We start from the raw sequence: 16,885 nt of genomic DNA on the forward strand, positions 1-16,885 counted from the left end.
TCCCACAGGCAAACCATGGTCAATGAGCCAAGTACAAACCATGATCATGCGTTTGGACATAATTCCAAGTCTAACTATGGCTTGGCTTAGCTTTGGCTTGCATGGTGGCAGCAGGACCAGGGGAGAAATGAAGCAAATGCATTCTCAGCTACCTATTCGTCTCTCTCGGCTCCCTCCCCACACCCTCTCTCTCTGAACTCTCCTAAGTGATAGAGTAGGAAATGTGTTTGAATGCATCCTATCTGAATCTTACAACACCTCCTGTGTCAAGGTGTCTATTTAGGGTGCCTAGAATGCCATGCTGTTCTCAGTGATGATTTTGATATGTTGGCTATTCTAGAAGAATGAAAAGTAGAGGATGTCAAGGCAGCATTTCAAACTAGCTGCTAAGCAGATTTGATAACTGTCGCTGTATTCCCAAGTTAACTTGACAATCTCTGTCACAGTGCAAAGGCTGCAAGATTAGTATCTCATGCTTTGGGCCATAGGCTGATGGTGACAGTGTCAGGGAGGTGTTTTGACACGCGTGTAACATGGCAAAAATCTTTAATTTTGCTATCTGCCATTTTCTGTCAAACTCTGTAAATCCTGGGTGACTGATGCAATAGCCTCTAAATTCTGATCCCCAGGATTACTTTACTTTGGTGGTGGTGGTTGTTTTTTGTTTTTTTTTAAATTGAGTCTTTATGTTGTCATAATAAAGGAACTTGCTTGTTCTTGCCTAGAGAAACATGAAACATATTCCCTGTTAAAAAGGTTGGAAAGAAAAGTTAAAATATAAAATGGTTTTCTTGTAGACATTTTTTGTTTCCTGTAATAATGTTAGGTGCCTTGAGATATTCCAACATCAAAATATTTTTATTTTTAGTGGGACAAAAAACCCATTCTGAATTCTCCTTGGGGGAGAATTCAGACAGACAAGAACACTGCAGCGTTGAAATTTTAGGATGCGCTAATAATGTTCACTTTGAAATAGGCTTGGATTACAGTCTTCTTCCAACATGCTTATGTCATATTTTGGGAAAATGCAATGCAGTATAATTTTTTATGAGAAGTCAGTAGATCGTTGAGGAAAATATTTATTTATTTTTCTTAACAGGCTTATAGATTTTCTCCACTCCCTGAAATGGTGATGGGTTCTCCACCTCCTCCTGTGCCTCCTCGGACGGGACCTGTTGCCGTCACCTCTCTTAGGAGGTACTATGCTGTTGTTTTTATGTTTTAGCTGAAAATGTTGTATCTCTATCTCAAGAGGGAAGATTGCTTTATAACTGATATTGAAAGCCTCAGATGCATTACAGGGCTAGCATTTCTTATGCTGTATAGGTATTTGTGAAACTATAATCAAGTAGTGTCATTTCAGAATGTTAGGTTTTCAAATTGTTTTTAAAAGCAAGCAAGCAAGGAAAAATGTGGGGTATTGTTCAGCTGTAAGCCACTCAGATACCTAATAGTATCTTAAACCATGATTTAAATCCTCTATCATAAAGGCATGCCAGATTGGTTGTTCTGTAAAAGAAGTAAATGATTCATAAACCTCCCTGTTTTTCTCTTCTGGGACGACTAGCAGTAAGCATTGCAAAATATATGGATGACCTTATAAAATTGGTTTTGGCACTCTGAAGACATTTAGAGAGATTGTTGCCATCAAGTTTCTTATCTGCACTTTAAACGCCTAATAAATATGAATCAGTTTTAACAATGTGTTAGTATTTAGTGCCCAGTTCTCCAGGCACTGCTGTTGTACAGTTTCCATTCATTCTAATCTTGTGGACATTGCCTTTTAAATTCTGTTTTCTCACAGTCAGCTAGCTCATATCCATGCATTCCTAAGTAGCAGTTGCATAGCTCAGGCTCTTGGTCTATGAAATGCTGCTTCTACAAAATGACACCTGTTTGCAAAGCCACAACATAGCAGGCATGTTATATTTTACTGTGCATTAGCATAAGAATACAGAAACAGCTGAGCTGTCCTGATTGGCTGCCAGTGATGTCATAACTGTTGTGCAAAAATATCAGTGGACTGTAAAACACGGGCAGCCATGCTCATCCTTCACTGTCAGAACAAATGTAGCACTGAGCTACACAGACTATATAAAAGAAATAGGATTTTTTTTACTGAAATTACTGTGTTTTTAAACTTACTATATTTTGATTTTTAAAAGAAAATTATCAGTATAGGCAGGATACAGTAAGTAACCAGTGCTGTTTGTTGTAGCCTCACTACTTTTTATTTATTTTTATTTTCTAACATATATTTGTGCTATAACAAATCGGGATATGTCTTTGGGATGCAGGCTATAAAATGATGCTTGAAGTAGCGACTCAGCTCTACTGGTATGCACCCATTGTAAACGACCATCAAAGCAAAAAGCAAAATGCTTTCTCTACCCGCTTTTCACAAAAAGACCCCATACTTCTGTGGCTACAGCTGTAGTTAACTGGTCTGCTCCAGAGCAAGTAGGTTGTGGATTGCAACTGATGTGTGCTTGATGTTGGAATGACTGATGTTTCCAATATATATTATACAGGTCGACGTCTGATATTGGCAGCAAGACAAGAATATCAGAGTCCAGTGGAACTGAACAGATTCAGCCGCATGATCATGCCCCTTTTGTCCCAGTATCAAGAGCCCCAGTATCTGTGGCTCCATTGGATCAATCAGCCTTGAATTACTCAGGTGAAAAACGCATGCGGTACAAACAGAGACCACATCTAAGTCTGTATGGCATAGAGACAAGCGTATGAGATCTTGCAAGCACCTTGTTTAGGACTGTGTTAAATGGTTCTCTTGAAGGCTTGATGAGGAGAATTAATAAAAGGATCCCCACACACTCTTTCATTTTATCACATGCAGCATATTTCTAATATGGGAGAGGAATGGGGAGGAAGGATATGGTCTTTCTGTTTGAAGCACCTGGAATTGGCATCTTTCTAAGACAGGATCTTGGAACCGATGGTGTGTTTTGCTGTACAGAAAGCAAATGGCCCTGTAACGTAGACCGTTTCCCTTGTAATGGCTGCTTACTCTTGAGTGGAATGCACTCTGCATTGACCCAAAGGCCACAAGCTTTCTTTAGAAAGAGCCTGTTCAGATTACCACTTTCAGCTAAATGTGGTGAAGCCATCCTGAATTGGTGGCAAATGTCATGTGATTGTTTCATTGTGTCTCCAGCTTGCAAGCTAGCATGTCCTTGCAAACCATTCCAAAATGAATTAGGTGAGGATATCCTGATTCATGACTGACCAGGTTCGCTTTGTGGCAGATCAATTCAGATTAACTTCACTTCACATTAAATAGGTTGAATATGGTCATAACATGTAGGCGTTTCTTCCGGGAGCTCACTATCAAGTAGATTCTACTTGCAATGAGAAGCTTCAGAAAAAAAAATATGGACACATGAAGCTGCCTCATGCTGAGTCAGAACATTGGTTCGTCTAGTCCAGTATCATCTATTCTCACTGGCCACAGCTCTCCAGGGTCTCAGACCAGAGGTCTTTCTCAGCACGTGCTAGAGATGCTGATGACTGAACCTAGGACCTTATACATGCAAAGCATGTTCTATACCATTGAGCTCTGCCTCCCCGACCCCAATCTCTTTGATTACAAAGAAATTCCAGTCAACTTAGCAAAATCCTTTCTGTATTAAGGAAACACTTCAGACATTATATATCTGCTTAGGTACATTTGGACGTCTACAACCTAAATGTTTGTGTAAGACTGTGTGTGAATTAGTTGGGCTCATCTTCTATTTCACATTATAACTTTGAGCTGCCATTTTGTTAGTGTTCTTGAGTTGACTAAACCAATCATCGAGTTGCTGAAGCCCATATCATCTTGAAAAGGATTCTCTCCCCCCCACCCCAGATTGAACAGAAACCCAGCACAATGTGTATCAAATACAAAGAATAGAAGGTTGTGTTGCTGGAGGGTAGGAAGGGCATGTGCAAGCAAATTAGAAAAGGATCGCTTGTGTTTCCGGGTTCACAAGAAGGTCTGGAAGAAACAGGTGATTTTTCAGGGGTTTTGAAACCTGACAGAACGACATTAAACGATTGGCGTTCACTCAGCTGCTAGAAATGTGTCAAAGTAAAGGTGAGCAAGGGAAGAGTAACTGTTCTGTCTTTGAGAAAAATGTTGCTGAGGGTAGATTGGGATCGCCTTTTGCTTGCCGATCCTATTTATTTATTTATTTATTTAACTTTCCTTTCCTTTCCTTAGTTATTTATTTAAATGTACATACCGCTTGATTGTAGTAAAATTCCTAAGCAGTTTACAAGAAAAGTAGAGTTGAGATTTTTCTCCTACAAACGTTGTACCATGGATGTTCACCTTGCATTCCCCCTCCCCCCAGCCCCACCTGCGACGTTTTGGAGTAAGTTGCCATGTGTCTATAAAGAATCCATTCATTGTGGGACGTTAGCTTCTAAATAAGAGGCTAGAAGCAAGATTTTTCACTTTGCTTCTCAGAGAGGGTGGTTGGGGCAAACAGAAGTTGAAAATGAAAAAATGTGTAGGAGAATATGCTGACTCGCTTACTGATTTGGGGGCATTTTATCTGCAGCTAACCCCCCCCCCCTTTGGATACTTCCATCTTCTAATCTGTGATACAACATTCAATAGCTGTGTACATGTCATGGCTGCTACATGAGCAACTGTGCTCCTATATCCCTAGATTGAAGTCTTTGTTTTCTATCTTCTGTTGTAACATCTGTCCTTCCAAATTCAAAGCATTGTCTGCTACACTGCTGGTATACTTTTGTATTTTTAAAATACTGAATAGTGGTAAATGATCAGTAGAATAAAATTGCATTTCCAGTAACTTATGTGAACATAAAGAAGTAAGAATCAATAGTGTGTTGCAGTTTTAAAAAAATAAATACTCAAAAGACATTGTTTTCACGATTAAGTTCCCCAAAACTTCACAGTTATTCGAATACATCAGGCACTCAATTCCATTGATGAGGTATTCCAGTGCCTCAAATTTCATGAGACACAGAATAGTCTCTTAATATTGAAAACTCTGAAATTTCTGGATGACACTGGGCTGAATGAGCTGTTGGCGTTGACACAGATGAGTCTCCGTAACTTTTCTGACTCTGAAATCACGAGGTGCTAAGCTATTGCAAGAACATTATATCCACTTTTCCTACACATGTAAAATAACATCTCTGTAAAAATATAAAATCCCTTAATTTTCTTTGTAAGATAGAAATTTAATAATGTACCAACAGAAAATGCCTTTGTCTTAAACAACTGCCCCTAACAAAAATCGCAGTTAAGGCCACAGTCCTAAGTTCACTACATGGAAGCAAACTTTTCACTGAAATGAATGGGAATTGCATTGTATTTATGATTGGGTACTAAACTATGGGTTTTATTTTTTTTGCACCCGGTTGGGGGTGGGGAAAAAGGGCTTGTAGAAATTTCACTATATTGCCTTAGGTTGTGATCCAGTGGAGCGTTTAAGAGTTTTACTTAATTTTAAGCATGTAAATAGTCCCAGGGGACCGCTCAGCACAGTTTGCATGTTGCCAAGGGGTGTGTTAGTGCTTGTGTGCTCTTCTGCTCCCAGCTCCCAGTGGTTGACATACAGTAACGCAGCTCATGCTTCTTGGCAGTCTATTGCCACAGACATCTTTTGCCAGGAGCTGTTTCTGATAAGCGGAGTTTAGCTGAATATTTCTGGAACTGATTGGTAGTAGACTTGTACAAAACTACTAATTATGGGAATGAGAAAAAAATTATACTATGGTAACATTTGGCTAGCTAGCACAGTGATTCACACCTACTATTAAAGAGGATGCTGGCATTCAGTTTTCATCTAGGATGCATCTCTTTGTCCTAACCTCTGAATGGGCTGCCCTTTCTGCCCCAACCAACTTACTCCAGATGACATATTCTTCACTGCCTACAGCCTGGGTGGCTCCACATGGAAAGATTCCTCTTTCGTACATAGACTTGGGAAGCGCTGTGCTAGCTTTTGTCTGATTTTTGTTTAAAGGGGAAGCAATGTAGAATACTGTAGATACTTGTTTGTTTAAATATATTAAATGTTGGTCAATTTAGAATTTGGGTGCTGGTACTCCAAAAGAGATGGTGTCTGATGCTGAGGTGTCAGCATTTTAGGAAGGTGTAAATTACTACTGCCATGGCACATTTATTTACCATCACTAGTTGGCTTGATGCAGAACAAATGTGATGGATACTCTCCTTGTCCAGAAGGCGACTGTTAAATGTCATGGGTAGTAAGAGAGAATGCCAAACTCCCAGTTCTGCTGAGGAAAAGATTGCCTCAATGAGACCTCAAATTTAACTAAGGTGTAGCAATTTTGGTGATTTGTTTTTTATTCACCTAAAAACGGACTCCTGAACTGAATGATAATTCTATTAAGTTTTTCATTGTATCTAATTTCACAGAATCTCCTTAGGAATAGTTACCACAAGTAATATAGACATACTGGAACCACATGACAGAATCTTTACAAAAAACAACACTTAGCTTCTTTAATTTCTGGGACATAGAATATAATGACCTTCAGAATTTCTGTGCCAAATCCCATTTTCTCAGTTTTGCTTTATATAAACAAGACAACAGGTTGATCATGCATTCACATGGGCTGGCTTTGGGACCCCAGGATATTTTATTAAATGGCTATTATTTAGAGCATTAATAACATGCTAGCCTTGATTGGCACATACGTCACAGAAAAAAACATCAAATATAGGAGGAGGATAATGTAGTAATTCAATCCTTATTATCATTGGATATTTCTAAACAGAAATTTTATCCCTGGAGTTTAGTTTTGCGGAATATGAAAGGTGATGTGTAGAGGATAACAGGATTCTTCTTCCATGTCAACGTATGCATTTTAGACTTGCTGATCCTTTCAGACTTGGATTCAAGGCTTTCATGAGTGTGACTATGTAATTGGGAGACAATGAATTACTGCCTCAAGATCAGAAAGACCAATCAGAGAATATTGTAGTGAGGAAGCACTCTTTATTGTTAAATATCAAGACAAAGCATGAGCTATGATAAATAAACATTATTTATTAAATTTGTATGCTGCCCTACATCTTTAGATCTCAGGGTGGTTCACAGCCTTTGTTCTATGGATCTACTGCTGCTATTTACAGCAGTCAGAGAATTTCATTTGACCAGAGGCCCTCAAATTTTCTTGAAATCAACAAAAACCAAATCAAACCTAAAAACTACCCTTGTGCCTCCCTACATACAACTAAGATAAAACAAATATAAGTGGTACAGTTGACAGTCTAGGCTTTTGTAGGTCTTCAGTGTGCTTTGACTACCTCAGAAAAGACAGCCTATGAAAGATAAGTTGCTGGCTCTGGGCTTCTGGTCCCATCAGTACAGTTTAGGTTGGTATGTGGACCGTGTAGCTAAAGAGGGCACACATTAGAATTGGCCTCGGGTTGGGATTGTTTTCCATCTAGCGGTTTCTCTTTATAGGTAAGCTTTAAGCACCGGTGATTCCAAATGATAGTACAGGACTCCTAAAGCTATTCAGCCAATCGCTTACGTTAAAAGAAAGCTTATGTGGCAGCTCTCTAGTATTAAAATCCATATTGCTCACCACCACTGCCAGCATTAGAAGATTCTCCTGTGGCCACATGGGTCTGATTTCCTTAGCATGCATGACCACCACTCTTCCCTTCTGTAGCAGAAACAGTTCGAAATGTAAAGTCAAGTGTGAATGCAAGCTTATTTAATAACTAAGCATGTATATTGATGGGTGAGTTCTTTTACAGTTAGGTCCTGATTCTGAAAGGTCATTTATTGTATTTGCATTGGAGCAGCTGCCTCATTTTTATTTTTATTTTTGAACTTGAGGGCAGGAGGAATGATTTCTGCTGTTCTTCTGCACAAGATCAAAATGGCTGAATGTGTGGAGAAGATGTGGTATTGGTTCTACTTCCCTTTAAAAAAAAAAGAAAATAGTCATGGATTAAAGGTGGCATAGGACAAAAAACACACACACATTGGAACACTCTTTTATTTAAGATTATTTGATACTTGCATCCTTCTGGCTCTGGAAGCAGCATATGAGTAATTGCGGCTCCTCAAGAGAAGCTTACAATTGCTCCAGCATAATAGAAGCTCCTCGCTACACTCAACCTGGGTTTATCGCAAGTAATCTCTGTGACTCTAAAGCGTGGTGTAAATATACAGCCGTGGTATAAATATTGGTACTGGAAATGGCTTTAAGCACTCAAAGCATTTTCCCAATTTGAACTGCTTGTGTTGCATCTGCAGTCATTCCAACCTATGATTCCACGAGACTCTGTTTGTAATTTGATGTCTCTGTTTCTTAATTGTTTTTTTTTATTTGCTGTTTTTAGATTGTTGTTGAGTCCCATAAGGATAAATGCACCCAATGACACTCCCACTCAGGGGTGTATTCATCAGCACAGGAAATATAACCTGAAACCTTTTAAATTCAAGTTCAAGGTATCACATTAGGTTCTAGTGACCTGAGTGGATCACATGTCACTAGAGGAACATGACTACACGAAAACATGTGGCTAACTTCTAACATCCGCCCCCCCTTCCCCTATAAAGGGTGCTTTGGTTGGTGTTCTTGGTTCCATTCATCTCATGTAACTTCATAAGCAACATTTATGCAATTTGACAAGCCCATTGTAGACAACAGAGGCTGGAAAACTGCTGTAAACTGAAATTTAAAAAATGGAACTTCGTCTTATTAAAATATATTGTTTCTGCTTAACATCCCATGTGTGTGAAGTGTTTTGTTTCAAGTTACTCAGGTGCATTTATCAGTTTAATACACGACCACAAGGAGAGGGTTGGCCTGTTAAGTAGAATGGAGGCAAAGACCATTCTTCACAACTGATGACAATAATGGAACAGCCTTGTTGGTTTTCAATTAGTATTCATTGACTTGTTGAGTAGCATCCCTATTTTGTAATAGAACTAATTGGGTGGGGGGGGTACAGAACACATGATTTTAAATTCCACAGAGAACTTTATAGGAACAATATTAGTTTCAGGAAGAGACTGTACCAGGATGCGGTACGAAAATGAAAGAGAGGCTTGTTTTCTGTGTTGATAAAAGCTGTATTGAATACAGATAACACAGAATTAAAAATTACTGAGTTTCTGACTCCCAATTGTTGATTTGTCCTTCCCTTAGAATGTATTAATATGCAATGCTTATTCAAATAATTTTGTAATTGGAATATAAATCTTGAATATACTTTCAACATGCCAATTGTGTTATGAATAACACAAGTATTTATTTAGGAGATGGTTGGGTGTTTTTGTGTGCCACATATCAAAAAGAGTTTTAAAATTAACATAGTCCTGGGAGATTCCCAGAAAAGAAAGTAATGCCTTTTGTTATTTGTGATTTTGGTTCAAAAAATGGTTACAAGAACTAGTCCAAAGACTTGCTGCACTTAATACACATGTTGGCAGCTGATGTGTGCGGCACGTAAGAGAGATGCTTCATTGAACAGAAGATAAAGATGGATTCCTTTTCTAACACTTAGCAACATGTTTCAAGCTGAAAGCAGTGATGTGTTGCCGGCAGTTTAACAAGTGGCTCCCAGAAGATTCCAGTGAGAGTGAAGATCCATCCATTTGCCAACTGATGAAGATCACCCTGGTGGGAGCAAAAAACTGTTTATGCAAAAATGCTGCAAAGCATCAGAAAAAAAACATAATGGGTTTATAATCATGTAACAAGATATGTTCATGTAAAATGATTCAGACATGAAGGAAATGAAGGTTTAAGTGATATTGATTTAAATAGCAGGTAGTTGGTACAACATTATCTGAACCATGTGAAGACCAATCCACACAGCAGCGAAGGAACAAGTCACACCTATATTTTTCTTTATTTCCTCTTTCCCCATAATCCAACATTTGTGCATATGACATATTGTCTAAAAAGAATGATGTTCCCTACAGGACTATCTTAGAGATCATATCCCCCCTTGGAATGTACAAAGCACCCTATGCAAACAAATCCATTCACAAAGCAATAACAGATAGTTACAGTGCTTTCTGGAAGCTCCAAACCCTGCTGTGTAACTGTTCCCTATTCAATAGGACTGTCTTGTCCCAATATCCTAAGAGCATTCTTATCCATTACATTCTGAAATATACTGCTATGCTTGTACTTATTCTCATAAACTGTACAAGAGAAACTACACCATAGAACAATATTAGAATCCATATTAAATGTTTATAACAGCACATACAGTACTTTACATAGATTCACTAGGCTACTGACCAGCAAAATCATCTCCTCGGCTTTTTTTATTTTCTCTCTGCAGTAGCATAAATCCATGAATGTGCATCTGCACTGTGCCTATGTTCAATTTTCATACTCGTTCTTTCTACAGACAAGTATGATCACTAGTTGGGTGTTGGTGTCTCCACTGTGTCAAGAGCAGTGTCAGTGCTGGGTTGACCTCTTCAAACAGGTATATTCTGTTGTGGGATGTTTCATCCTACAACAGTGGCAACAAGGCACTATGTGCAGATACAATAATACATGCTCTTTCTTTGGCAAGGGGCTTCTATTGCCAATGCAAAATGGCACCTTCTAGTTGGAACATCTTGGGTATCCTTTGCAATGTTCCTCTAGGTCTAGAGCAATGTATTTTGATTGCTAATCATCTTCCCTGTTTCTTGATAGGAAGTACAGTTCCTGCAGTGTTTGCCATCCCAGCAGCAAACCGACCCGGGTTCACAGGCTATTTCATCCCAACACCACCTACTGCATACAGGAACCAAGCTTGGATGTCCTATGCGGCAGAAAATGAATTACCAGGGCAATGGGCAGACTCGGTAATTTTTCACATTTTCTTTCTATGATTTGTATGTTGAATGCAGATAGTAAGCTTTCTTGGAAGTCCCTTTGGAAAGGGAAATTTCCACATAGACAGTACTTTTCATGGGCTACTGCTAGTATTCGTTGCAAAGTTGCAGCTACTGGTTGCCTATTTTGCACTGGCCTAAAGGGAACAGGAAATATTAAAGAATGACCTTGGCATGTAATAGTAGTAAATTCTCTTCACTGAAGTCCTTGATTCTGTTTTATACCTCTTTCTGAACAAAAAGCAGCACCTTGCTTTTGCAGTTGGTGCAAATTGTCCTGTGTGCCCAAGCAGAGGTTATTTGCTAGGAACATTGGAGGCTGCCTTTCCACTGAGCCAGACCATTGCCCCATTCTAGCTCACTCTACTGGCCGTCAGAGGCTACCTGATTATCTCCCAGACCTACCTGGAGGTGGTGGGGATTGAACTTGAGGCCTTCTGTGTGCAAAGCAGATGCTCTACCTGAGCCATAACCTAACTCTCTTAAGAGCTATGAGTGCCATACAAAGAATAAGGCACCAGGGCCTTCAGGACAGGAAATCAATAGGAAAGAGATGACTTATAGAGCCACATCTCATTTGTTATATGGTCTGCTTTGATTTAGCTCATTTGTCAGGAATTCCTCTGAGCTGTTAACCACAGCCTGATATCCAGCATACCTTTGAGCCAAGGTGGGACTTGCAAATAATTTCCCAAGCTGTTGGCAGTGGGTGTATGAAGACAATGCAAACCAGAATGCTAAGGGTGATTTGTGTTAGCAATATGTGCTAACAACCAATATGTTGCTCTCCAAAAAGACACCATGCTCTTCACGGAGTATTCAGTTTCCATCTACATCTCTCCCATCCCAAATTGTTGTCACTGGGGATACAGTTGGTAACTCTTTTTAAATTCTGGTCTGACAGGATTTTTGTTACCAAAGCCATTTTTGTTCAGCTCACCCTGAGTGATAGGCAAAGATACGTTTAAATTGACTATAAATTGGGATTTTTCTATTTTGATGTGTTAAGAAGCAATTGCTAAGTGAGATTTAGTTCATTTTGAAGAAAACGGTACTTTCTGTCAAAGGGAAGAGCTGTACTCCCTGACAAACTCAGAGTGTGACTAGTGAAAGTGAAACTGCTGGGCCTGGTTAACAGGCTTTGGAATTGTTATCACTGTGAGGAGAACTAAAGATCATGCTACGTACTTTTTTGACTGCTTCATATGGGATCAGTTTACTTCATACCTATGAAGAAAATCATGTAGTTCCCATACTGGATTCCTGTCAAGTGTATGACAAAATAGACATTTGCTTGAGACAGGTTTTATGCGATAATTATAGGGGTTATTTTTTTTACCACATAATATGTTTTCTCTTTAGAAACTATGGGGAACCAAATTAGAGAGGTTGCAGTTTATTTGTGTATTTGTGTTCAAGTTATCTTGAACATCATGAGATAGGCAGGATAGATTTTTTGTAAATAAAATTAAGAGGGGTCTTGAAGGAAATGGCAAGATTCCAGAAACTTCCACTGCCTAAATGCAGGATTTTCAAGTATTAAAGCACACACTTTCTAGATTTTTTAAAAGTATCTCCCTTAGTAAAACAGCCATTATATACATTCAAGGGCTTCTGTCTAGTGATAGTACCAGCCTCATGAGAAGATACAAAGAAGCATTTGGTAGACAAAACAGTTTGCATTTTTGTGGTACTTACCTCAGAAGTACTATTGTAAAGCATTGTATGGGCTGAAACTGGCGAAATACTGACCTCTAGTGTTTTGTTCTGAAACCTCTCTTTGTTAAATGTGTCCCATAACACAGTTTTATAAGCAAATGTGCTTTGCTTTGACTGAATTTTATTGTCACTTGCATCTTGGTACTGCATAGATTTTAGTTTTATGCCTCACATAGATAAGGGCCTTGCAGTGCATAAATATGAGTAAGCAACTGGTGGCAAAAAGACTCAGCTTCTAACAGGTGTTTTAGAAGTAAACTTATCAAATCTGGACTGTTTCTTTCTAGGTACTGGATATAAGGTGTTATAATGTCTGGGAATATGCTTTTATAAGATATGATAGTATTGACAATTTCAAACTTGAGAATTGTTTATTCAGCGATTCAGAGAGTACTTGTCTAATTAAGAGATAGAGCCATATAGGGTGCACATAGAATGAAAGATTGTTGGTACAGATTCAGATTGATAAACAAGTTCCAGTTTGCAAATTCTGTATAAAACATTATGTTGGCACCTTGTAATCAGTACTGTAGATTAGATTGCTAGCTTGGCCTGGAACCTTCCAATTTAGACCATTGTAAGATTGCTAAGATTATTTAAATATTATAGAAACACATTGGAGGTATTAAATCACTCCAGGATTTAATATTTGACAGCCTTGGAGGCAATGAATCAACAGAGTCCAATACTGGATTTGAAATTTCCCCATGCAGTTTAAATTATTGAGAGAAGATAAATGTGCCTTTACTGTAAATTTTCCATCAGGAGCTTTATTGATGGGCAACCCGCTACTAGCACACTATGGTTTGGGGAACAATGAGCAATTTGGTGTTTTCCCACTCATATTTCTACAAAGCTATTAAAATTGAGAAGTAAACATATTTTTTAAATATTTATACTTTGTCGTTCAAGTCATCCAAGAAGAATGATAAAAACAAACAAATTAAACGAATAAATTACAAGTTCAATATCAAAACAGAAATCCACGACAATTAAAATTTAAAATGGCAATAAAGCCACATTGGATCATAAAACTGCAAAAGCAACAATAAATAGCAATAAAACATTAAAATAGCAGACAGGAGGAAACAAGGCCCCTGCTATTAAAAGCTCAGGACAATAAAATGGTTTTGAATGGGTTCCTCAAAGTGGATAAAGTAGACACCATATGAGTAAATTCAATAGTAGTTGACACAATACCACAGAAGAGCCACTTTTGTCTGCTACCTGATCTGTGGAGTCAGGGGCATCTGGCCTTAGATGGAAGAGTAGACCGTTATTCAAATTAAAACATTCTCAAATAAATATATTGAACAACAAAAATAGATAATATACACAAAGGGAAAACAAACTTTAACAAAATAATATAAAGGAAACAGAAAAAGAAGAAAATGCACTTGCCTGTTTATAGACGCCGCCAAATAAAATCACATTTTGAAGGGATTTGCAACCCATGTGATTGTGAAGTCATATATTAAAAAAATATATCCTCCAAATAGAGGTGAAATCAGTGTCATCCCTAGCCTCTCAAGTATTAAAAGTCAGTATCTGTGAAATAGCAATGAACATATCCTTCTTGAACCAGTTATCTAGGGTATAGCATCCCTGTTTGAGTGGCTACCTGAAAATAGAGAAGTAACTCTTTACACCTAAGTTTCTCATTACCTTTATCAAAAATAGAGAAAATACAGGGTTTAGAGTCTAGAATTGCCCTTTCCCCTATAAGTATACTGATTTCTGTAATCGCTTGTTTCCAAAATTTATGAACTTTGGCACAATTCCACCATATGTCCCATTAAGATCCCTTCTCCCCACAGCCCTGCCAGGACAAAGGGGGACTCCAGGGTGTGACAATTGTTTTGTTGTCTGAGGGGGTGGTCTCCACTGTTTTGAAGGAAGAAGTTGGGCAGCTACTCCTACCCCCCTCCAAAAAAAAACTGGGCCCACAAGTATATGCCAACTACCCCTGGTCACCAATACACCTGTGTGTAAATGTTCTTGGATAAAACTGATTATTTTGACCCATTCCAGCCTGGTTTTAGGTATGGTTTGGGGAACAGAATCAGACTTGGTTGCATTTCGGGAGGGTAATGGAAAGGTGTTGAATATCCCGAATCTGTCAGCAGCTTTTAATATGTTGATGGCAGTATTATGCTAGACTGCCTTTGTGAATTGTTTGCAGTGGTTTTGCTCCTACTTCCAAGATTGATTCCAGGAAGTAGTATTGGGAGACTGTGCCTTTTTTCTCAGCAGTTGAACTGTAGGGTGCCACAAGGCTTGAACCCAATGCTATTTAATATATGCCGCCAGTATACCACCACTATTTCTGTATAGCATGTGAATCAGGAATAGCTGTTTGTGTCCTAAGCTGGTGAGCTGGATGAGGTTAATAAATTGTGACTGAATCCAGATAATATGGAGACTCTATGGATGGGCAGTTCCCAGATCTGGGATTGGGATCTAGATTGGGTTACACTCCCTCTGAAGTAGCATGTGCCTAGTTTGAGGCTCCCTCCTAGAGTTTTGTATTACATTATGGGCCATTAAAGTTTTATAAATAAATAATATTTTGCTACCATGAAATGGTTCTTGTAAATGGAGCAGGTTGGGCAACTCACAAAATTGTTGCAAATAATCCATGCAATAATTTCCACTCAGAAATTGCTTTTGTAAATACGTATCTATTTTTCTGAATGTGTCCACAAGTAGCCTCTTTCCACATGCACCTGTTGCACAAATTATGTCTTGTGTTTAAGAACAAACCTTAGGGCAATTTATTTGTCTAATTAATATCTTCTTTAGGTCCCGCTTCCTGGCTACATAGAAGCTTATTCGCGGCCACGCTACCAACACAACCACTCTCCTTCAAGACTTCCTCGTCAATACAGTCAACCAGCAAATATGCACTCTGGCCTGGAACAAGTCCCACTGCCGCCTTCTGCTGCTTCTCAACAGAGCCTAACAGAAAATTACCCATTGGATAGCCCACTCAACAACCTTTCCACAGCTGCTCTGGTGAAGGCAATAAGAGAAGAAGTTGCTAAGCTAGCCAAGAAACAAACAGACATGTTTGAATTTCAGGTCTGATGGCTTCTTGCAGTGAAAGTTTGCATCACACATCACTTGTAGGCCCTCTAGCTGTTAATTCAGACTTCTTGTGGCTTGTGCCAAAGCAATGCCATTTTTCCCTATTCTGAAACAATCAACACTGGATTAAAAAGAAAAGTGAGTAAATAGAGCAGTCAGTCTGACGATCACTTCTCTACCTATAAGGCAGGTGTTCCCAGGCTACCGTTGTAAAATATTGATGTATTATATTTATGATATGCAACTGTCTGTCACATACCTCTTGTTCCATGAAGCCTTCGTTGTTGGAGACATTATTTCAACCATCTGCCTGTCAAATACTCCATTATGTTAAGAGCTTGGGAAGCACAAATATAGATCATTCTGTAGCAACTTGTGCATGTAAAAAAGTAAACTTTTTTATTCAGAAAAAAACCATAGTAATAATATGAAATCTAAGGGCCATATATTCATATATTTGTAGTTCAGCTGATACAGTATCAAAAAGACTGGTGGCAACAAAGCAATAGAGCTCAGCTCTGCCTAGAGACCACATTTAAACCGTACAAATCTGATGTGAAGAGTCCTTTGTAAATATCCCTAAAGTCACAATCATTGCTCATAATCCAAAACCGACAAAGGGGAAAAGAACAGCAAAGAGGCACGCTAGCAAATGGTGTCTAACGAGCTGGTGTAATGTTACTGTTGAGTTGCACAGAATTGTTTTCAGTGCTCTGTCTCTCTTCACTGTGAAATGGGAAAGAAAACAGAAATGCTCCCTGGAACCTCCCAGTGAAAACAAATTCTTTGAATGTGCCCTACATTCAAAAAGGTTTTCATTCTGAACACATGGCGGAACTGGTAAATTTGAGAACCTTGAGTCTGTCTCAGTCTGGAATAATGAATACACCTGCTTTTTTTTTTAAGACACAACCCTCTTGTTTCACACAGAGCTCTGTCCTTCTCTTGTAAACAATGATGTCCAGTGAAGTGATGCCAGAAGCAGCTTAACAGACTGACTCTGATTACACTCAACCAGTGACTACGCAAACTTAAGGAATCACCATATCTTTGGGGGTTGACTACAGTCTTTTCTTAAAGTGTAAATAAGTAAACAAATCTATGAGACAAAACTGTTCTGTGAATCGGGGTGGGAACTTGCAGCCCTCCCAGATGTTGTTGAATTCTTAACTCCCCTATCCGCCCCAGCCAGCATAGCCAGTGGTTAG

General features: G+C 38.8%; 1 protein-coding gene across 4 annotated transcripts in view; it reads left to right on the plus strand.

Moving 5' to 3' along the window:
- KIAA1549L (KIAA1549 like) overlaps positions 1-16,569 on the plus strand; it is a 155,418-nt gene extending 138,849 nt beyond the window's left edge. For all 4 annotated transcript variants that reach the window (XM_081906706.1, XM_081906707.1, XM_081906708.1 and 1 more), the window contains 4 exons: positions 1,100-1,197; positions 2,532-2,680; positions 10,690-10,841; positions 15,393-16,569. In XM_081906706.1, coding sequence (XP_081762832.1) covers positions 1,100-1,197; positions 2,532-2,680; positions 10,690-10,841; positions 15,393-15,677 — 684 coding nt within the window. In that variant the 3' untranslated portion in view covers positions 15,678-16,569. The remainder of the gene's footprint in view (positions 1-1,099; positions 1,198-2,531; positions 2,681-10,689; positions 10,842-15,392) is intronic.
- The last annotated feature ends 316 nt before the right edge of the window (positions 16,570-16,885 follow it).

The sequence above is a fragment of the Podarcis melisellensis genome (assembly GCF_964234715.1).
Source record: "Podarcis melisellensis genome assembly, chromosome: 1".
NCBI lineage: Eukaryota > Metazoa > Chordata > Lepidosauria > Squamata > Lacertidae > Podarcis > Podarcis melisellensis.